At 50.5% G+C, this 23,048-nt stretch overlaps 2 protein-coding genes across 2 annotated transcripts; one reads left to right on the top strand and one right to left on the bottom strand.

The window, feature by feature from the left end:
- Positions 1 to 6,492: 6,492 nt before the first annotated feature.
- LOC109768099 (uncharacterized) lies at positions 6,493 to 12,629 on the top strand. Its single transcript, XM_020326831.4, has 9 exons — positions 6,493 to 8,027; positions 8,266 to 8,353; positions 8,458 to 8,539; positions 8,684 to 8,806; positions 9,767 to 9,844; positions 10,926 to 11,029; positions 11,169 to 11,256; positions 11,323 to 11,421; positions 12,294 to 12,629. Exons 1-9 carry the CDS (start codon positions 6,608 to 6,610, stop codon positions 12,384 to 12,386), a joined length of 2,175 nt encoding a protein of 724 aa, XP_020182420.3. The 5' UTR covers positions 6,493 to 6,607; the 3' UTR covers positions 12,387 to 12,629.
- A 1,686-nt stretch (positions 12,630 to 14,315) lies between these two features.
- Positions 14,316 to 20,957, bottom strand: LOC109768100 (auxin transporter-like protein 1). The gene is made up of 7 exons (XM_020326832.4): positions 20,350 to 20,957; positions 19,940 to 20,193; positions 19,649 to 19,834; positions 19,047 to 19,159; positions 18,633 to 18,914; positions 16,340 to 16,805; positions 14,316 to 14,950 (listed from the first exon to the last, which is right to left on the bottom strand). Exons 2-7 carry the CDS (start codon positions 20,144 to 20,146, stop codon positions 14,720 to 14,722), a joined length of 1,485 nt encoding a protein of 494 aa, XP_020182421.1. The 5' UTR covers positions 20,147 to 20,193; positions 20,350 to 20,957; the 3' UTR covers positions 14,316 to 14,719.
- Positions 20,958 to 23,048: the final 2,091 nt, after the last annotated feature.

Raw genomic sequence — 23,048 nt, 5'->3', positions numbered from 1 at the left:
ACCGGGTTAAATAGCAACCACTCATATACACTTTAGATATGATCAAAAGAGCTTCAAATAAAATCCAAAAATTGTTTGCAAAAAGAGATTTCAAAAAATTTGAGGCTTCTGATTCGAATACGATCAAAAAACCGTCCCAAAGGGGTTAAGCTAAGATTTGAATACGATCATATAGCCCCCAGTGGCTTTGGCGTTGCCGATCAAGAGGGTACCGACAGCTATGTTCTCTTTGTTTCGAATACGACCTATGTTTGAACAGGAAGCCCCCAAATGACCTTGAGAGTTGTTTAACGACGCTGATTCAAATACGATCCACGTCGGTTCCCAAAGGGGGTTGAGCTATGGTTCAAATATGACCAAGAAACTCCCCAATGAGCTCAGCAGTGTGCCGATCAAAAGGGTATCGACAGCTATGTTCTCTTTGGTTTGAATACAACCTATGTTTGAACAGGAAGCCCCCTAGTGATCATGAGAATATTTAACGACTCTAATTCGAATACGATCAGGGTCACACCAAAAAGGGTTAAGCTAAATTCGAATACGATCAGCTCCCAATGGTCATTAAAGCAGGGTACCTATGTTTGGGTTGTGCTTTGCAACAGACTCTTTTTGGTCCCTTTAATTTTTCGTGAGAACTCGAACTTTTGCGAGAGACAACCTCTTTTTGAACCGGAAATTTGTAAACCGGATATTGAGAGCTTCAAAGCTTTACAAGATATAAATTTACCTTGAGCTGGATGTTAAACCGGATATGGAGATCTTCAAAACTTTGAGAGAGACAGATTTCTCTTGAACCGGATTTTAAACTGGATATTGGCAAGACTTGCTGAGTCATACCATTTTAGCCCCCGAGTCTTAAGACGACTCGAGGAGTTGTCTTGAGATTCTCCATATTTGACCATAGCAGAAGGTGTACACATTGGTGTTGATAGCGCGATGTGAATCCACAGAATGTTAAGGTGACTGCGGCGGGTTGATCCCCTATGAGCCGTGTCAGCAACTCGGCCAATGGTTCCTTCCAACTGGATGTTTTTGAAGTTAACCAAACTGTAGTGGCGGCGACTTGTGCGCCTGCCCATTGAGCCGTCCAGTGCAGACGACGGCTGATAACACATGATAATTTGCCTCCAATTTGTCGGAAGAAAACCGGGCTTCCCAAGCAGTGACTCGCTCATATTCAATAAACAACTCATGCATACAGGTGCGGCCCAGTGTGGTTATATAGACCAACCCGCGAGAGACGGATGGTAAAGACGACCATTGCATCAGAGGCGGCACAGATAGATGATCCGGCCGTGGTGTTGTAAGCCGGTGCGGATGAGCGAGTTAAGCACATCGTTTTGATGTAGTGAACAATTGTCCTGCATCAACACTATTGCAGACCAAGACAAAGATAAACTGCTCTTTGATAAAAAATAATATGTACCAATAAAATATATTTTAGATAGATATCACCTGATGTGCCAGGCCGGAAATAATCCGCCATGAAATTAACAATTGCTAGGTGAAGTTGACGTCGCTCACGGGTGAACCGGCCGCGGCGTGGTAAACCGGTGCAGACGGGTGAGTCTACCGTGGCGTTGTAAGCCGGTGCAAACGGGCAAATTGTCCTCCTCGTTGTAAACCGGCGCGGTCGCAAGAAACGGCCATGATGTTTTAAGCCGGTGTGGTCCGCATCCACGGTATAAGGCCACTTTTGTAGTAAATGGTTACCCTGCATATAAAAAACACCGTAGAGCAGAGTAGTTGTGCTCGAATGAATTAATACGTGCTTTAAAAAATAAGCAGGATAAATACCACCTGGTATTTTTATCGGATGAATACGGATGCGGCCTTTAGCGCGTAATTGGTCTCCACGTGTGGGTACCTCATGCATTTTACGCAGATTGATCTCTCTGTAGCAACAGTAGTAGCTCTAGTAACCAAGGGGTACAGCATCCTTGAATTCACGTGGATTGAATAGTACTCCCAGTAGTTGACATGACTTGTCTTGATCAATATGGAAGCAGCAATGGCCACAACAAAGCCAGTGAAAAGAATAAGGGAACCGGCAACTCTCCTTCGCTTGATTCTTCTCACGCGTGCACCAATATTAGAAGTAGTATGACGACAACTCAGTAGGGATGAGCGAGTCATGATAGCGCGTGTGCGGAGCAGAGCAGGCGGCTCACTTGGCAACTCACGCCCCTGCTGGAGGCGAAGACCAGGTAGAGCGTAGAGGAGCGACGGGCCAAGGCAGCAAGGCAGAGGCAACACAAAGGCGCAACGGAAGAGGTGTGAACGCAGCAGCTCGTAGACAGCATGAGATAGCATGGCGGTTTCAGCGACAAGGGCCACAACAGCTCGGGGCCCGACGGCGGCTTGCAGGCGGCTGCGGCGGCTCGACGAGGTCCATCTCATAACGGCTTGGATGAAACCAAGCAGAGGGGCGGCTCTCAGGCAGCGTACGGCCGGGGCGGCTCACCACGTCAAGATGAAGCCCTAGCCACGGCGGGTCAAAGGCCGGCGACTCAGCGGAGGCGAGTCCGTGGCGAAGTAAGGGCGGCTCATGGTGTGGGATCTTGCGCAGGGGGAAGCCGGTTCACTGGCGCCGTGGTGCCGATGTGAACAGCCTGGGATTTGACTTTGGCAGTAGCGATTCATGATAACCGGGCCGGTAAAAACCGGCTTGCCCCGTAGCGGTGACAGTTCTCGTAAAAGCCCTTAGCGGATCACAGTCTTGGTCAAAGAGGCACATAAACCGGCAGCCAGGATCGAGGCGCGGACGCAGAGGCGCGTGGCCGCGGGGCCGGCTTGAAGCTTCGACGGAGACGGCCACGAGGCCGGACGGCTTGATACGGTAGGCCACGGCGGCGGAGGCGGAAAACTGCAGGATGAAGTCACGGTGGTGGTAGAAGATACTGCGGGCGGTTGGCTCGCGCCTGCGGAGGCGACGAGACGGGTGCGGTTCAGCCGTAACCCGGAGGGCGGCTCCCGGCGGAGGTTGTGCGAGGCCCAGACGACTGAAGGATGCCAACGCGAGGCGGCTTGGCGCTACCGCGAGGGTGGAGGCGAACTTGTGGGCGTCAGTTTTCGCAGAGACGCGTCGGCTCAATCTGCAGGCGACGTCGCGTAAGGGCGGAGGTGACCTCAGCAGCAGCTCAGAGTAATCCGGGTCGTGGCCGATTCTGCAGCGTTTTGAGGTAACGCACGCACGATGAAAGAAACCAAGATGCGCCCCGGTGTCGTCTCAGAAGCGATGCAGGCGGCTCGTCTAAGCCCAACGGCGACCCGGGGGAGGTGAAGCGCGACGACGACTCAGCCGGGAGGCGAGGGGTGATGCAGGCGGCTTAGAGGTAGCATTGCAGACCGGGGCGGCTCTTCATGCATCGGCCATGGCGGGTCAGCGAAGCGCGGGTGCCCGTGGTGGATATGAACCGGGCCGGTTGACCCTCAGTCCACGCCCATGCCCTCTACATCGCGGCTCTCTTCTTTTTTTAACTCTTTTCCCTGAAATCCATGCAGGTACAGTAATTGCACAGGGGCTCTTCCCGTGGACGAGACGTGGGCATCCATTAGCCCCATAGACATTTGATTTTTTCACGTCTGTCTGCGATCCATACTGTAGATATTGGTGCTAGGCTGATCTAGAAACCTTGCGAGGCCGCAAGCGGCCGCCGTGCGTGACTCGGGTTCGGACGGTTGTATTGGAAGTAGTGATAGCAGCTCACATATTACCATAAAGCGGCGATTTATCTCAGCAAGACCAGATCTTTTGCCGGTCTCGGCGGATCGGCGGTGCGGCAGTGCACAGCTGGAAATATCTCATGTTGGCTTCGACGGATCATCAGACGAGAGCGGCAGTAACCCTAATTTTTCCTGAACCTTAAATTTCATAGATCCCAAATCTGGACTGGTGACTTTTGAAGTTGACGCAAGTCCTCTTAAACCGGTTCATCCGGAAAATTGCAGACTTCTCGATCCCTAAAAGAGATCCCTTCAAGAACTCAACACTACCGTGCGCAGGCCCCACGGTGGGCGCCAACTGTCGTGGAATTGTCACGGCAGATGTCCTTAGCGTGAGGACTTAGTCGTGAGGCCAGCGCATCTATGTAGTAGCTTGAGAGGGGTTGGTTGGGATCGAGAGACGCAACACAAGACAAGGGATTTAGACAGCTTCGGGCCCCGGGAAACATCATCCGGTAACAACCCTACGTGCTGTTTGGGGCTAGGTCTCATTATGATCACGGGAGAGTCATCGGTCCGGCTCTCGGTGTTTAGCCCTAGAGATTATTTCTTTTGCTTGTCCCTCTTTGGGGTGCCCTGCCCCTCCTTATATAAGTTAGAGGGGCGGGTTACATGTGGAGTCCTAGTAGGACTAGGACTAATCTATCTTCTCTTACAAGTTAATTACAAGTCCGGGTCTTGCTTCCTTGTAAAGGAAATATTCGTCATCCCTTTCTTCTTAAGCCGACCCATCATAAACGTGAGCTAGCCTTCTGGGCCTTGGGCCTAGTCTTCTATCGGACCCGCCGTCGGGGTCATCCGTGAGTCGTCAGGCTCGTGAGTCGTCTGACAGTGAGCCGCCAGACCCGTGAGTCTCCAGTCCTCCGGCGGGTCACGGTGAAGCGCCAAGTCCGGCCGGGTCATACTTCCGGCCGGGTCATACCGCGGGGTATATCCCCGACACAAAGTGTTCCTCCGGTAAACGGGAGTTGCATAATCTCATAGTCATAGGAACATGTATAAGTCATGAAGAAAGCAATAGCAACATACTAAACAATCAAGTGCTAAGCTAACGGAATGGGTCAAGTCAATCACATCATTCTTCGAATGATGTGATCCCGTTAATCAAATGACAACTCATGTCTATGGCCAGGAAACATAACCATCTTTGATTAACGAGCTAGTCAAGTAGCGGCATACTAGTGACACTCTGTTTGTCTATGTATTCACACATGTATCATGTTTCCGGTTAATACAATTCTAGCATGAATAATAAACATTTATCATGATATAAGAAAATAAATAATAACTTTATTATTGCCTCTAGGGCATATTTCCTTCACAACAACGGGGGAAGAACATGAGCTCAAAGGATAAAGTTCATTGGGGAAGAAGACCCCCTTTTATAGGTGGAGAAAAATCCAACCGTTATGCTCACATCCCGCACAAAGCGGTACTACCGCTCGACCTCACGGTACTACCGCAAGGGGGTAGCAGAAGCCCAATGAAACAACACTGCAAAGGGGCAACAGGGCGGTACTACTACAGGAGTGGTACTACCGCCTGCCCTTGCGGTACTACCGTGCGACCACGGATGTAAAAAATAACTGCCGCACATACAACCGCTGGAGCTAGCTACGAGAAAAAGTCGGCACGGTACTACCGCTCACAGGGAGCGGTACTACCGCGTAAGGGCGGATGTAAAAAATTACATCCGCGCCTACTACCGCACGCTACAGCTCCAGGATATGAGGCAGCGGTACTACCGCTCACCAGGAGCGATACTACCGCGTAAGGCGCGGAAGTAATTTACTTCCGCGCCTACTTCCGTGTGCGCCAGCATTTTGGGCCAGAGGCAGCGGTACTACCGCTCACCGGGTGCGGTACTACCGCTGGCCCCTGTGGTACTACCGCTCCCTTGAGCAGTACTACCACACGCCACAGAGGCTTTAGCAATTGGATGCCTTCAAAACGCAGCTACAGACAACAGGCGGATCCAATAAAACCAGAACTGCCATAACTTCTGCAAATGAGCTCCGAATTGAGCAAACTCAAACTTGTTGGATACAAGACAACGAGTAGCATCAAAACATCGACTCGCCATACAAAGGTCTGATTTGCCAGTTGCAATTGAATCTGACTCAAGTACGCCAGTATCTTTGATATCTTCTGGTGAAGTTGACCAGTCAGTTTATGCCTCCTTGGTGAATGAAATAAGATTGTTATTTCGTCTTAGACAAACTTGTATTACTCATGTCTCGCGTGCTGATAGTTTAGCTAGTTTTGCTCGAGTGAAGGGGCGGACTATGACTTGGCTAGGATCTGAGCCAGATGAAATCTTAGGTATTTCCCTTATTGAGTAATACATTACAAGTGTTTCTGCAAAAAAAAGAGTATGCATATGTGTTCATAGAGGTGAGTGTATGCGCATATGAGCGCGTGCGTCTAGAAAAATCTACTTCCCCTCTCCCCCCTCATAAACCCTATAGGCCTCCTTTGGTTTGGAGGAATTTTGTAGGAATTTTATAAGGTAGGATTTTTATAAGAAAAATTCCTATAGAGCTCTTTGGTTTGTAGGAATGGAATCCTATTCCTATGGAGGAAATCTTCCCATCCTTCACATTTCATAGGAAAATAAACATTAGCCTAACTCAATGGAAAAAATTCTATGATATGAAACAAAGAACATATCTTTTTCTATTCCTATTCATAGGATTTGAGATGCATGTCATCTCATTTTCTATGACTTTTCTATTCCTATAATTTCCCTGCCCTATATTTCGAAAGGCACCTATAAGCAAATCCCTCAAGCCTCATCGCGAAGGGGTCAGCGGCAAAACCACGCTAAAACCTAGCAATCCGCCCCAAATCGGCGGCCGCACGCACGCACGCCGTCGCAGCCATGGCGACCTCCTTCGCGTTCGGCAATTCCGGCGGGGCGGGATCCACCTCGTCCTCCCCCTTCTCCTTCTCCACCGCCCCATCCGCCTTCTCCTCCTCCCCCGCCCCCGCGTTCGGCTCCTCCCCCGCCCCCGCATTCGGTTCGTCCCCCTTCTCCGCGACCGCCGCTTCCTCTGCTCCGGCTTTTGGTTCATCCCTCTTCGGATCCACCCCCGCCTCCGCGTCCGCTCCGGCCACCGCCACCGCCACCGCTTCCTCCCCGTCCGCTTTCGGCTTCGGGGCCACCGGTTTCGGGTTCTCTCAGCCCGCGGCCGCCTCGTCCGCCTCACCCCTCTTCGGCGCACCCGCCACCTCCGCCGCGGCGACCACGCCTAGCATATTCGGGGCCGGCACGACCACCCCCAGCCCCTTCGGCGCACCGGCCACCTCGTCTGCGGCCACCACCCCGGGCCTCTTCGGCGCCGTCTCCTCCCCCGCGGCCACACCAGGTCTCTTCGGTGCGACCACCGCCGCCGCCAGCACCCCCAGCATATTCGGCGCCGCCGTTTCCGCTTCGTCCACGCCTGGCCTTTTCTCTGGCGCCGCCACGGGATTCGGCTTTGGCTCATCGGCATCAGGCTCCGCCGCCGCCTCGACGCCATCATTCGGCTTCGGCGCGCCCGCCGCATCTAGCACCGCCACTACCTCGGCTTCGGCACCGGCTCTGTTTGGGGCCGCCACTGGTGGCTCGTCCTTGTTTGGATCCACCTCCACCGCGCCGTTGTTCGGCACCGCGGCCTCGTCTCCTGCAACCACTGCCACGACCGCGCCATCCCTTGGCTTTTCATTAGCGCCAGCAACTACTGCCTCTGCTCCGTCGTTTGGTTTCACGCCGGCATCAGGAAGCACGACGACGGCCAGCACCACACCTTCCTTGTTCTCGAGCGCTCCCTCAGCCTCTGCCTTCTCGTTCTCCAACAGTGCATCCGCTGCTCCCACCACGCCTGCCTCTGCGCCCGCCAGTGGTTTCTCCTTGGCCACTTCGCAGCCTGCCTCTGCGCCCGCCAGTGGTTTCTCCTTGGCCACTTCGCAGGCTGCATCTGCTCCGTCATTGTTCTCTAATACTGGTGCAGCTGCAAGCTCGTCGCCGTTCGGTGCATCTTTTGCTACTCCCACGCCAACATTTGCTTCTGCTTCCGCACCTAGTGCATCCGCTGCGCCATCAGCTACGACTGCCCCTGCAACCTCGGGGTCATCATTGTTCTCCGCTAGCGGTTTCAGCTTTACAGTCCCGACGGCGTCATCAGCTGCAGCAGTTACAACCACTGCCACCACTATCACTACTTCTGCAGCCACGACTCCTTCTACCACAACAACTGCATTTCCTAGTTTTAGCTTGCCAGCTCCTGCCTCAACTTCGGCAACTCAGTCAACACTGCTTGGTGAGATACATTTCTTCATGCTCAGTACCTTTTGCATTCCGGTGTCTTGTTTTTAGATTAGCTCAGGCATACTATACACCATACCGAACAATTGGTCTCAATAACGCATAGTATACATATCCTGAACTACTTATTGGATTCAGTACCCATTTAGTTCTTGTTCCACTATGTCTGTTTACTAATTTCCTAAGTGACAACTTTGGCAATCTTGAGCGTATTAAGTGTGTGTATTCCACAGGCGGTTCTACTACAGCTGCAAGCACACTAGCCACCATCGCCACCACAAGTCAGGCGACTTCCTCAGCTATTCAAGCTAGCAGCACTGGGTTGTACATCCCCCCTCAGTTTATTTCTACCATGACTTGTTACTGCACTTGCATGGCAAGGTATTAACATTTTCTACAATGTTCCTCTTGTATTCTTTCTGCAGAGCTAGTACGAGTGCCATCACTCCAGCAGCACCTCAAGCAGCTAAGCTTCCATCAGAAATTGTTGGTAAATGTGTCGAGGAGGTATTGCACTTATCTTTTTCGAGTACTGTCGTTTCTTCCAGGCTGGATTGATCTTCTACTGTGCTTTCTGAACATCTTCACCTTAGATGCGCAGTAAGCTAGTGGTGTTTTGGTATTGAAGTCTCATGGAATTACCTATTATAGATTATTAGGGACTGGAACAATGGTCTTCAAGACCGCACTGCAAAGTTCCGGAAGCATGCAACTGCCATATCTGAATGGGACAGGAGAATTCTGCAAAACAGGAATGTTCTTATAAGGCTTGAGGTATGCCTTTTAGCCAATTTTTTCTGTAATTAACTTCCATTAATGTTATGTGTGGGAGTGCCAGCTCTCTTACTGAATTATAATATGAACTGAGAACAGAGAGTATGTCCCATTACAGTTCTGTTTTCTAGTTCAGTTCATGCAAGCTTTTGCTTTTAGGTCTACCTGAAGCTCTTTAAAGTATATAGATATACTTGCTGATTTTGTAGTTTTTTTCAACTAGTGCATCTGTTGAAGATAGTGGTTAACAGAAATGTTACACATTCCATTGTTTTATATATGTTAAAAGCACCGCATTGAGGATGGCTAAAACGACCTACATTGAGGATGTGGGGAGTATCATGTAGTGCAATTTAGGCTTATCCAGGTTTCTAGCCAGATGTTATGACTTATGAGGGAATCTTAAATTGTGTTAACATATATCGTAGGTACTATAGGATGAGCTGATTGTTCCTATGTCAATGCTACCTCCGGTTCAACTTATTTGTTGTTTCAGCTCCTTGGACTTGTTTCAATACTTGTCAGTATGCACCTTTTAGGTAAAATTTCAAATTATTGACAGCCATACGCGTTGTCTCCAACCATTTGTCTTATTCCAATTGGACCAATGCCAAGCAGTGATGGTTTTATCATTAACCAGGGTAAACATGGCATGGTGCTACATTCTTAGTATCAATTTCACAAGTTTGTGTTCCGTTACTTAACATAACAAGTATTTTGGACCTACAGGTGGCGCCTTAATAAGTCAATTAGTTCCATCATCAAAATAAGCAATCTAAAATATTTGTAGTTGATTTGAAACGAAAATAAATAGAAACCAGTACTTAATCAACTCTAATTGTTCATCTAGAGTCCATTTGATGTGTTTCAGATCAGTACATAGCAGATTCTCTCTTGAATCATGATGTTCACAGTAAATTTTCATCGTTATGTTTCATCTTGAATGCTTACCTGTTGCAGGCTGATGTGGCCAAAGTTGTTGAAACACAAACAAGCTTGGAGAGGCAACTTGAGTTGATAGAAACTCATCAGAAAGAGGTGGGTGGGGGTGTGAACTTTTTCTTGTTTGCTCATATATTAGCTACAAGTTAGTTTTCTTTGTGTTTGTTTTGCGTCTCATTCTACTTAATCTCTAAACACAAACATTCTACTTGTCTGCTTTCCTTTATATATGATATACTACCTCCATTCCATAATGTAGCGCGTATAGATTTTTTGAAAAGTCAAACTTTGCAAACTTTAGAGGGAGCTATTTATAAGCTGCCCTGGGGGAGATCATTCCTTCATTTTAGTCCATCATGTACTTACATTGTTGCATAAAATTGGTTTGAGATATATGCCGACCAGAGATATTTTTATGCCTGATAGCCTGAGATCTCCTTCTTATCTTGTGTGTTTAAATATCTCATAGATTGTATCTAAGGTTTGTGGTTTATAACTATAATAAAGACGATACAGAATTGCCTGATTGAGGTTTTATCTTTACAAGAATTTTGTGCATTTTTCTAATAAATTTCTGATGTTTAAAGTCATGTCGATGGTTTTTAAGTGATGTCACCAACAAAGCCACCTTGTTGAGGGTTAGATGCACATTTTTTGTGATTTTTAGCACAGCTCCCATCAGACGATTTAATTGCATAATCAAGTAGGCCCTCTGTTGAATGTGTTATTTACTTAGTATGTTAGTTAGCCATCACATAGTCATTTAATTGATTGTCCATTTGTGTCTGTCAATTTACCAATTGGAAGTTCAGTTGAGTGAGGATTGTCATGCTTGTTCAGAATTTGCATTGCAGATATTTGCTTAACACGTTGAACTGACTTACAGCTAGGTTGTCTATCAAATTATTTAATACACACTGCTCAAGAAGTAAACGTTTCTTATACATACAATAATAATGTTGGGCTGTCACATGGTTTTGGAGGGAAACAGGTTACTCCGTAGGCGCAATATTGATAATCTGATAGAATTGATGTGAGTGCATATGTGCTGGAATTTTCTGGTCACCGTGACTACCAGACTTCGAGATTAGTCTTAGCGATTTATCCATATAGGGTGAGCCTGCAGAGATTAATTATTCAGCTTTGTACTTACAACCTACATGCTTTATAATTGCAGGTGGACAAGGCTCTGCAGAGCATGGAGGAGGAAGCCGAGCGTATATTCCAGGATGAACGGGTCTTACTTCGTGAAGATGAGGCTGCCTCAGCAAGGGATATAATGTTAGTTCAATGTATTTTGGCTGTTTTAGCTTCTTATTTTAGTCTTGGGTTTAGTTTGACTTTTTTAATCTCCAGTAAACAAACAATACAACTTATTTCAGAAACAAAATCTCTAACCAAATTATTTGGCAATGCAAAGGTACGAGCAAGGTGAAGTTGTGGAGAATGAGTTGCAGCATATGACAGAACAAGTTAAATCTATCATTCAGACCATGAATTCTACTCAGGTAAATATTCAGATTGTAACATTTGTCTTGTGATGAGCATTGGTTGAGTCTCCTTTTCCAATGCAGGGTGGTGAGCTTGAGGCTACGGATACCATGGCACCATTTGATGTTGCTGTCCGAATACTGGATAATCAACTGCGCTCTCTAATGTGGATTGACGAGAAGGTCAGGGTTTCCTTTTTGTGACTGTTTGTTCATTAATATTTGGGAAAAGCTCAGATTACTCACTGAACTTTGATGATTGGCCTACATAACTTCTTAAACTATGATATGAGATACCCAACCTCCTGAACGTACAAAACTGATAGTTTAACCTCTCGAGGCGGTTTTGGGTGGTTGTTTATTGAAAAAAAGAGTTTAGGAAGTCTAAACTGCGGTGCAAAACCATCTCAGGGGCCTGAACTTTCATTATCTCGTTGGGAAAGTTCAGGGGGTTATCTTTAAAATGTTTTAGACTAGTTCACTGTTCTGTTCACTCTGCTTGCAAATGCTAGTTACATGTGGGGGTAACAAAAAAAAATTGTGCCACGTTTCCTGTTTCTGTTCAATAATTTCTGATGTGTTCTGAAGGTGTTAGCTTGCATTGTGCTTGGCTAATATTTGATTCGTCTATTTCTCCAATATATACCTTCTGCATCCCTACAGTCCTACATTTTGACAATATAGGTGCTACCAATAATGCTGATATGACACAGAATAATTTTTTCCAGTATTTTGTGCTATGATATACTGTGTTGACACACTGTTTGATAGAATGTTGCCTCTGAGCAAATCCTGGAAGTTTATCCCTGTATCTTCATGTACTGTTCTGCGGAATCCTGCCTTTTCCTCAATACCATCCTTTCATGGTTTTGGTGAAATCTTTTCTTTGAATGGAATAAGAGAAACTTGGTCCCAATTTTTTGTTCTTCACTTATTGTTAGGTTTGGTGTTGCGTGCATATGTTCTTTTAACAGTGCTTATTTGGTGGGATTAGTTAGTCGGATGGGCTGATGCAAAATCATTATTGATTCTCCTTTTCCTCAAATTGTTCACAGGCAAACGAGTTCTCAAACAGAATACAGAGACTGCCCAACAATAGTACTGCGGCTGAGCGCGACTCAGGAATCCCAAGGTTTTGGTTAAGCTGATTCAATCCTGGTTGGACATTTGATGGTCTGCTCATGGGTATTAAAACGTGCTATATATGTTGTTAGTTCCGCTGTTTCAAAGTGGAAGTTTCACTGCTTTCCCCTTCATTGAAGTACTTCTGTGACATGTGACTCTTAACATGATTTCCGTGTTGATGCTGTTTATTCAAATTCAAACTGCTTGTTAGATGAACTGCCCTGCTTCATTATAACAGATTTTAAAAAATGGTCTGTCGTTAACAATTGTGTGGTTGTGCCCCCTCTCTAAATGTTTGTGGACGATTGGTTCCAAGTGTGTTTAGATCAGCTGAGTCGAAATATAGCTTTTCTACGATGAGTCATGTGTCCTCAGTATCTTCAGTATTTGACATCCAAAAAAGGAAGTATCTGCAGTATTGACCATTGGGCTGTGCACTGGCGTATGTAGCCAACTATAGGCCCATCAGATATCTTCAGAGCTTTCTCTGGCGATCTGCTATGATACTTTCGTTCGTTGTTCAAAAGCATACGAGCTTTTGGAAAGATGCATTGTTGCTATCTTAGGACACCTTTCCCTGTGCTGTGAGCAAAAGATGTGGATGTGTTTTAGCTGGTTCTCCTCCCTGACATGATTATTTGCTTCGGTAATGGATGTTATGTTTGCCTTGGTGTTTTCCGTCTGTGCTTTGGAATCTAGATTGCACCTAAAAAGAAAGCTATCGCCTACCTTTACCCGAAACGAAAGGTTTGGCAAAAAATAGTCAGACAGCACAAGCGATCGCAAAATCAGGCGCGTCAGCCACACTACGCTGGTTTATGGGCGTATGTTAGCATCGCCTACAGCTTGGCCGCAAACAGCAGTCCGCACTAAGCACAGTCCCGTAGACAGCCACAGTTGCTACGAGTATTCTTCTCTCGCCTGGGATTCCATTCAACGGATAGTGGCAGGTATCACTACCGCGAAGCAAGTATTAATTGCAGCACGCCATATGATTATCAAGAGGAGCCCTGGGCAACTTGGCGTTAGATTAAGACATCCGCGCTGTGAGCTACTCATAGAAAGCACATGCCGAACCCCCGGTCTCAAGGACGGTCGGAAGATACCACTGGCAAAAGGGGAGGCAATCTGGAGCGGGGTACCAGTCAAGACGGCACATGCCACCGCCAGGCATGTGATGTGAAGGAGGCCTGATGCCCGAGGCGATTAGGGAATCCGTCCCCCCATTTGCAGCTCCCACATGGCCCAGTTAAAGCGCAATCTTCCTTCTCTCCTCTGCAATCAAAGCCCCTCCTCCCTCTTGATGCACAGGCCAATAACAATTATCTTGCGTGTTGTACGTACATAGTTCGTACCACAATAGGGGTCGGTAGTGGAGTGGAGTCCAATCCTCGAAAGCGAGCCTCACCCACCGGCGTGGTACGACGAGGGTGTGGTGTGATAAGACGGGCCGCTAATCAGTATCGCCGTCGTCGTCGTCGTCGTCGTTGTCACGATCACAATGCAAAGCCAGCAGTGGTGAGTACCATCTTTAGAACTCCCGGGCAGCCTCACGAGCAAGTATGTTTGGTCTCGGTTGTGCGCGCCATCATGCCCCGCGCCGACCCACGCCGCGCTCCACCACCACCGTATCTTGGCGTCCCTTTCAGAATTTTCGCCGGGAAGATTTGATCTTGATGATCGCTGGCTGGGCCGGCCGGGGCCGAAGGCAGCGACGCAGCACGGGCCAAAAGGCGAGCCGCCAACAGCGAGGAGCCGCCACATTTACACCGATGAGCACCCCATAAACAATGGCCTCCGTGTTTTGCCTTTAGCCAGCAAGAGGAATCAACACCGATCGATCGTCTCCATTACAGTTCACAATCACTCGCTCGCTTGCGCTTACAATACACTTCGATCCAGCGGGGGAGAGAGTAAATAAAAAAGAAAAAAGAAACAGATCCTACAGGATGTAAGTATGTTAATACCATCATCAATTCAATTCATCATCATATGAAATGTCCCATGAGCTGCATGCAAATCTTATAAGCCATGAAGACCATCACATATATATTGGTGGGGCAAGCCAAACACAAACACACGGACACGTACGTACGTACTACCAACGGGTCTGGCAGGGGGAAGCAACGGACGTGGTCTTAGGGACCCGGTCACCCTGCTGTTCTACTACGGTGCGGTGTGACACTGACGGACGCCCTAGGAGAGGCGAGGCTTGTATATTACAAGGCGACCAAAACCTAGCAAGCAACAGTAATGGATCCGCCGGGAGCGGGAGGGGAAGCTTCTCGAGCTCCTTGCTTGCTTCCCACCGGCCAGTGGCATGGCAGTGTCACGGTCCCGGGCGACGGCGAGGGAGCTAGTGGTGCAAGGAGGAGGGGCCAGGGGCGACGATGGCGGCGCCGGGCTTGGGGCACTGGTAGCACTTGGCGAAGAGGCCGAAGGTGTTGATCTGGCGGATGAAGTTGACCATGCTGGCCCAGCCGCCGAGGCCGAAGCCGACCACGAACACCCACACCACGATGAAGGCGTTGAGCACGAACATCCCCGTCCAGCTCGGCAGGAAGAAGGGCGGCTTCTCCGCCGCGTTCTGTTCAATCGTTGCAAAACCACAAGGAGACTCGTCAGAAAAAAAACAGAGTATGATGTGGACAGCAAGATGGACGATGGATGCAATGCATGGAATGACATGGAGCAAAATAAATGTTTTTGAAACGGAGCCCAAAAAAATGTTATGCGTGTTCGTTTGGAAAGGAAGGAATCGAGGGCGGGAAAGAAAGGGACCCTGCAACCCACGCCGCGATATCCCCATCGGTCGACGTCCGTCTCCAGCGGCGCCGCATGCTATCCATCTATCACCCGTGCGAAAAGCCAGTGAGAGTACAGACGCGCCGGGCCAACGCCGCGACGGCGACCGGCGCCCCCGTCGCTCGGCTAGCTTCCGGGGACTCATGACAGTACTATGGGCAACGCCCAAAGTAACAGGAGTCCGGATCCAGCCATGTCAACGGTCGCCATCCATCCCGGCCGGCGGCGAGCCCACGACCGGCCCCGTCGCTCGCGCAAAAGTCTCTGCCAGGGAGGGACGGACGGTTTGGATGCTTCCCCTCTGCTCCTGTGCGGCCGGGGAGGGACCAGCCATAGCTATTAGCTGCAATTCGGGGCAGGCTCACCTACGGGATGGACCATATGTAGGATGGTACTAAGCCTGGGAGAAACCTCCTAATTCGCCATGCCATTTGCCATAGCAGCGACGGCCGAACCAACGGACGGACGTTCGTTGCAGACGGAGGAGAGGGATCGAGGATCCAAATCCTTGTCGGGGCGGATTAATGCGGCCGTTGGCCGGACTCAATGATTGGGGATTCGTGGTAGCAGCAGTGCCGCTCCTCAGCAGGAGGCGGCGGGGCCACCTGGGGCTGTGCAGTCAACAGTGCATGTGGTACGTGCACGGATCGACCTCCACTGTCTATTCCATTGCACGTCCCTCTGCCTCCGATGCGCGTTGCGTTGCAATCGGGCCGCTGTTCATGCGCGCGCCATGCATGGACCATGGATGAATCGGGCGGGCCACTGTTGATGCGTGATGGACCAGACCATGGATGTGGTGGTACTGGACTAGTGGTGCTACGCTGCTACCAAGAGCAGCGAACCGGGCCATGCAATGCATGCATGCATGCAGCTGGAGCCGGCAATGCACGGCCTCACTCATCCCATCCTTAATCATCGATGGACGATCCTATTGGCAATGATTGGCTAAGCTGGTCGGATCTCTAATCTAATCTAATAAAGAAAGAAAAAGCAGTGGTACCAGTACTCTTCCTACAGTGATGAGAAAGAAATTAGGCGCACGGCAGCATCACGCATTTACTAGCAAGAACATGCTAATTAGTAAGCTTCTTCTCAAAGCCAGCACAGTATGGTCCTCCTAGATGCAAAAGAAATGCAATGCATGAAGAGAAGAGTAGAGGAGGCTTACGGCGCGTGCGGATGCGGATCGGTAGGTGAGCATGTGGGCGAGGGCGGGGATGATGTAGACGGTGAAGCTGACGAGGAGGGCGCCGACGGCGGAGTTGATGGGGCCGAAGAAGGGGAAGATGATGGCGAGGAACCAGATGGGGACGACGATGGGGAGCCTGGCGAGGGCGCGGAGGCAGACGCTCTTGGTGTCGTGCATGCCGATCACCTTCTCCCACACGAAGTAGAGCGGCGTGCAGGCGAAGCCGAAGGTGATGAACTGGTGGATGAGCATGAGGATGACGGCCGCGTCCCGCCACGCCGTCTTGGGCAGCAGCGAGAAGGCGTTGGCGTGCGCCAGCAGCTCGTCCCCGTACGCCCAGTACATGGCCGACGCCGACGGCAGCGTCAGCGTGAACACGTACAGCGTCGCCAGCAGGTAGATGTACTTGAACTTGGCCGGCTTCCACATCGCGTGCATGATCTCCCTGCACATCCAACATGCAATCAACATTAGCATCACCACCATTATTGACAAACAACTGTTTATATAAACGAAATGGCAGAGCATCATTCAATAATCATCATGGAAGAAGAAGTAGGAAATTAACGGACAAAACGGCCTCTGCACATGCATTTGGGTCAATGATGGACGCAGAGACTTCAGTTGGCACAAATGCTACGGAAGAAAGGCTTCTTCCTAATCACGCAGATGCAGTTGGGTTGCAAAGAAGATCGATCGTGGCGGCAGGGGGAATCTTGCTGACGAGCTTTCACTCACTCAACCACACATGCGTGCACGACTTAGCTCAATCCTCCGGTCAAATAATAGAGGATCCCGGCAAATACGGCCAAATAAGTCCGTTGCAGATTATATATACAGTACTAATGGCCACTCCACCACGAGCTGCTAGTTGCAGTAACCACCTAACTGGACTTCGAACTTGTCGGAGATCAGAAAACGGTGAGTGGAAATGCCATCCAAGGTGAACAAGGACACCACGAGATGTTCCTCTTTAGATGCAACTTCTTAAAGTAACAGTAGTAGGTCAGCGTGCCCCTCACTCCACTAGGCTAAAACATCAAGACGATGGCAAGATGAGCGGAACGGAATCATCACCAGCAGATGACGATATGTCACAACATTCACGCACGTCCCGGTCCGGCCAGGACGGAATTGCATTTCTTGATGTGAACTCCGCACTAGCTGAATTCAATTCAATGAAACCAGCCATGGCCAGTCCTTTTCTTTCACTCCCATCAATACCAAAGCATTTTCGTTTTTACGCCACCACTAGCTGCATAAGCAACCACTGTACTTACTTAATAGTAGTGCCCTGGTCGCCGAGGCTACGAGATATAGACGAGATCACTATAAAAATGGCTCAAATCTCCGGCCCATCGGCGGCCACTAGCGAGCAGCGACCGGGGTGTTTGAACACCGCACTCAGACACTCAGTGATGAAGAAGAAGCTAATTATTCCTCCCCCGCATGGCCTCAAATCATGGCCAAGCTAGCTACCAGGAAACACCAATGATCCAATCAACTTGATTAATACTAATTAATTAATCGCAGCGGCAGAGGAGCAATGGGAATAAAGGGCTCTAGTCTAATGCATGGTGGCCGGAGATCTGAAATATACCGCGCCCCAATTCTTTTCCCCTCCTCTAGATTAGACTAGACTGTATCATGTGTGTGTGGGTGCTGGTACTGGCAGGGAGGACCTTTTGGGTGCATCACCGCACATGAGCGCACCGAGCTCGATCGGACTGGACTGGACTCACTGATGGCCGCAAGCTAGCTAAGCTAAGCTAAGCTAAGCTTTTTTTTCGAAACGGATGCTAAGCTAAGCTAAGCTAAACCAAAGGAGGCTAGTTCCCACCACCATGGCCTATATGGAAGTTTTTAAGTGCCCCTGGCTGTGCATTTGGGATCTGTGCCGCCCCGTGGGGTGGATGGATGGGGCTAGCTAGATGCAAAGCTACAATCTTGTTTAGTAAGTTAATCAAGATTAACTCAGTACAGCAGTGTACTGTCATGCTAGTGTGGTACTGCTGCAAGTACCATGGACCGGAATGGGGTGAGGGCCGGGGGACCATTGGAATGGAAGATAGAAGTGGGTTTCCAATCCAGTGCGGACATGTCCTCCCGATCCACAGGCAAAAGCTGCTGCAGCCCGGCGGAAAGCTCACCGCCCTTCTTCTTCTTCTTCGTCAGACAGAGTACCACTAGCAGTAATTTACTTACTTACCGAGCAAACAAATAAATCAATAAATAAGCTGTGAAAAAGGAGAGAAGGGTTGAGGGTGCTTACACGGTGACGGCGTGTCCGCCGAAGGTGTAGAGGATGTTGGTGGCGCCGGTGAAGTAGAGGACGAGCTTGTTGGGGCCGGTGTGGGTGACGCCCTCCACCTGCCCGTTGATGAGCGCGGCGATGGCCAGGTACCAGGCCGTGTAGGTGGTCATGCCCAGGCCCAGGAAGGACCAGATCCGGTAGTTGTGGAAGGACGGGATGAAGACGGTGGTGGCGCAGCAGGCGCCGAAGATGTACGTCCACGTCCGCTTGTCCAGCCGGTCGTTGATGTAGTAGATGTTACTGTAAGCAAGTAAATAAAATTTTATTTATTTACTACTAGCTCATCTCAGCAACTGAACTGGACACACAGTGGTAGGAGTAGGATGATGAGAGCGATGGATGTGTGTGTGGGGCGGCTGAGGACTGACTGACCTGGCGCAGGCGATGAGCTGGATGACGGTGCCGAAGAGCAGGAAGGTGCAGTTGAAGGCCAGCCCGGCCGCCTTCCAGTACGGGCCCAGCAGCCCGTCCAGCACCTCGAACCACTGGTCAACATCAAAACTTGGTTAGTAGTAATTCTTGCTTCATTCCTTCGCCATTAATCAACCACAGTTACTACTACTCACTAGTACCACATCATGTATCCAGTACATGCGTACCGCCTTGCTTCAATCATTAAGCATGGTGATTATTACTTGGGAGCAAATGTGGTTTTGGTTTTGGGACTAAAAGGGAAGGATTAAGGAAGGAGCAGCCCACTGCATTTGCAGCTCTCAGCTCTCACTTTCCGTTCGGCAAGCAACTTGAAGAGACTGCATATCTAACGCGTGAAGCAGGGCCGTTTTTAATTATTTTTTTGGCTGAAAAAAGGAGAGCATTTTCGTATTTTTGCAGCCAGGGCCGGATCGGCAGCGGCCGACAGAAAGGCGTGTCCGTTTGGCGAAGCCGGCCGGGAACTGCAATCCGTTAGCGAAGAAGAGGGAGGGGAGCACGCCATGGATTGCAGGAAGGGGCAGGGGAGAAGGGGTGGGTACCTGGATGACGTGGTTCTTGAAGCTGACGCCCTCCTTCTCCTTGCGGGAGCGGTACTCGACGTAGAGGACGCTGATGAGGTAGGCGGTCCAGCTGCCGAGGAAGCCGTAGAAGAGCTGCAGCAGGATGCCCGAGAGCATCCCCAGCTGCGAGAAGGAGTAGGGCAGCGTCAGCAGCACCTGCGCCACCTGCAATCAAGCAACAAGAACCCATCCCGTTCATCATCAGTCAATCATCATCGTCTTCTTCTTCAACATCATGGCGATCGATGCTCAGAAAGACAGACATGGTACCTGGTTGGAGGCGCAGCTGAACCAGGCGTCCCACACGGAGCCGCCGTGCCAGAGGAAGCTGGTCACGCTGAACTTGCCGCCGCCGCCGCCGTGCTGCTCCTCGTCGCCGTCCGCGCCGCCGCTGCTCACGCCCATCACCCCGACCTCCTCCTCCTTGCCGTGCCCGTCCGCCACGATGGCCTCGTCCCCATGCTCGCGCGGCACCATCCTCGCCTCTCCCCCGTTCTCTCACCACGCGGCTGCGCTGTGCTTTGCTGTGTACGGACGGAGCAGAGCAGAGGGATCAAGATCCAGGAGGACAGCACAGGCAGACTCTCCGCCCAATACGAGCGCGAGAGGCCAATATAAAAACGAAACGGGAACGGCAGCCTCTGAAACACCGGCACGGAGAGAAGAGAGGAGAGACGAACCTTTTCTCGCGATGAGGAGGAGGATCAGAAAAGATTTGGCCGGCCGGACGGACGGGGCAGTGAATGCAGGGTGCGCCGGAATTTACTGTGCGATTGATGCAGGAGTGGGCTCTCTGCTGGCTCGCTCGTAGCTACGGTAGCTAGCTAGCTAGGAGCCTAGGAGCGTGGTGGTGGTGGCCGCCGCGCCGCCCGGGTGAAGGTACGGCCGCAGAGCGGAAGGATTACTCTCTGCCTGCCTTGCCTGCCGGCGTGCTCTTTCCCGGCTCTTCTCCGCCTCCTCTGCTCCCTGCTTCCTCTGTTATGAGGGTGGAGTAATGGCGGGACAGAGTTGCGGGCTATCACTCACTCGTAGGTCGTAGCCCACTACTCCTAGCTCGTAGGCGATGGTGGAGAGAGAGAGAGAGCGGAGGCCGGCGGGTGATCCGGCGGGCGCGGAGGGGGGAGAGTGATGAGGGAGCGGAGCGCAGGCAGATTGGGAGGGAGGGGGAAGGGAACAAGTTGCGGCTTTATAACAACAACGAACAGCTCTGCTCGGCTGGCCTGGCCTTCGTTTCCAACACCCCACTTTTCCCCCTGATTTTCTCGCCCCCTTTTGCATTTTGCCCTTCTCTTCCATTCTGTCTATTCTTTTTTAATAATCTTTCTTCTCTCCCTCTCTCCCCTCTGTGTGTCTCTGTCCACACTTCGTGGGTGCAGTAGAAAGAAAGAACAGTGGGTGGGAGTGGTAAATCTTGCCCGACGTGGGCCTTCTTTATGGCGGTGACTTGATCGGACTAAAAAATTCACCTCACCGGTCACCACACCACAGCCCACGGGGAAGGAGGAAGAAGGAGGCGTTCGAAGCAACGGCATGAAGTGAGAGCAGAGGCCGGCCGTATTAACTGCCGGCATGTCAAAAGTCTTCGCTCCATGCCTGCTGCTGCTGGATCCCCTTTCTTTTATTTCCTTCAGAGATTGAGGGTGCGAAGGAGGAAGAACGCCTGTGTGTGTGTACTGAAACTACTCATGGCTGACTGACGCCGGATTGAATATTGCCATCTCCGGGTGGGTGGGTGAGTCCGGGGCCCGGCCGCCGGTAGAGGAGGGGATCATCTGCTGCCGTACGAGCCTTGCTAGCTAGTACTAGCTTGGCCGCCACAGGCCGTACGTCCCACTGGAAAGACGGTTCTTGTGGGTACTAATACGGGGTATGAGTGTTGGATTTGGTCCATCAAATGAACATTGAATTCTGCAAAAAACAATCATTAAGTATACTATTCATTCATCGCAAAAAAGAGTATACTATTCATCATACTCTATTTTCTTTGAGGGTATACTGTTCATCATCTAATGGTACTTGCATACCCTTGGCACAGTCCATCGGGATAGGAGTCTCTAAAATCTACTCCCTCCGTAACCTTTTTTTTTTTTACAAAGGAGGCTGTCGCCCGGTTTTAAATTATGAAATCCTTACAACCAACAGAACAACACAACACAAAAACCAAATAAAAGAAAAGGACTGACATGATACAAAGGTGTTGGGCCCAATAGCAAGAAAGCACCATAGACAACACGCAACATCGAGTGAAAACTTGAAGCGCTGCCTAGAGTCAGAGGAACCCTTTGTCGGAATCGAGCAGCCGGAGCAAGGAACAAAGCCAACTCGAGAAGGAGACTAGCCGCCGAAGGAGGTCATGCCAACGCCATCACCTGACCACCGACGGAAACAACGACATTGTGTTCATCGCCGAGAGGAGCCCTCTGCCCCCTCGCCCTGGCTCGAAGGGCACCGCACCGTCGGACGATGAAGCTGCTCACCCCAGAGCTCAAATGAAAACTGACGCCAGGACAGGGAGGCCTCCGAACTAGCACACCTAAAGAGCACCACCTTTGAGGTTTGAGTACCGTCAACACGAAGAGAAGGAGCTGCCATCCACTGACGCCATCAACCACCAGTAGATAGGCCCTCGAGCCTCCAAGAAGATGATGATGCCACCGTGTCGCCGCCGCCCAGTCCATCATGTCGAGGATTTTCACCCCGGGCACAAGGTAGGTAAGGACAACCTACGATGACGCCTCCAAGGAGGAAAACGACGCTCAGGAGCATCGCTGACACCGGCACCGATAGTGTCGGTTTCACCCAAAAAAATGACCCTCCACCACAAAAATCCACTATCCAAACACCACACGCATAGCCACCAATTGACAAGTAGAGGTAGCTCAATATGAAGTAGACGACGCCCATAATTGTGGCTTGGTCGCAAGCCGAAGCCCCGACGTCCACACCTGCACCATGGACGCCTCCGCGTGAGCCGCCTCGCCACCATCACGGTCAAGACGACCCACCAGCACCCAGATGACGGCCCTATCAGAAGGGACCCACCATGTCCACCACCCGAAGTCACCGCTCAGGGGCCGAAAAGGCCAAACCTTGCCTGCCTCTCACCAAGAGACGGGCCGATGATGCGCAGCCAGCCAGCTCCGCTGCCGCCCGGCGCATCACCACACCTGCACACCGTCCTCCCGCCAGTGAGCCACCAACGCAAATCATGCTAGAGCACCGCATAACCCAGATCTGTGCGCACCGTCGAAGGTCCACACACTAGGCAGCCCAATGGCGGTCGACCGAGTCCATGGATTGACGCCCTATCAGATCTGGTGGAACAACGGCGCCCTCGGAGCCTGTGACTGGGCCGACATCCACGCCCGACGTACAACAT

This window comes from Aegilops tauschii, chromosome 3 (assembly GCF_002575655.3).
Source record: "Aegilops tauschii subsp. strangulata cultivar AL8/78 chromosome 3, Aet v6.0, whole genome shotgun sequence".
NCBI classification, from domain to species: domain Eukaryota; kingdom Viridiplantae; phylum Streptophyta; class Magnoliopsida; order Poales; family Poaceae; genus Aegilops; species Aegilops tauschii.
Note: the sequence above shows the minus strand (reverse complement) of the source record. Positions and strands in the feature narration are given on the sequence as shown.

Coding starts and splice junctions, on each gene's coding strand:
- LOC109768099 (XM_020326831.4), top strand. CDS start 6,608: ATGGCGACCTCCTTCGCGTTCGGCAATTCCGGCGGGGCGGGATCCACC. Junction 9,845..10,925: donor TAGAAACTCATCAGAAAGAG/GTGGGTGGGGGT, acceptor TTATAATTGCAG/GTGGACAAGGCTCTGCAGAG. Junction 11,422..12,293: donor TAATGTGGATTGACGAGAAG/GTCAGGGTTTCC, acceptor AATTGTTCACAG/GCAAACGAGTTCTCAAACAG.
- LOC109768100 (XM_020326832.4), bottom strand. CDS start 20,146: ATGGTGCCGCGCGAGCATGGGGACGAGGCCATCGTGGCGGACGGGCAC. Junction 19,160..19,648: donor TCAAGAACCACGTCATCCAG/GTACCCACCCCT, acceptor GATGTTGACCAG/TGGTTCGAGGTGCTGGACGG. Junction 14,951..16,339: donor GATCCGCATCCGCACGCGCC/GTAAGCCTCCTC, acceptor ACGATTGAACAG/AACGCGGCGGAGAAGCCGCC.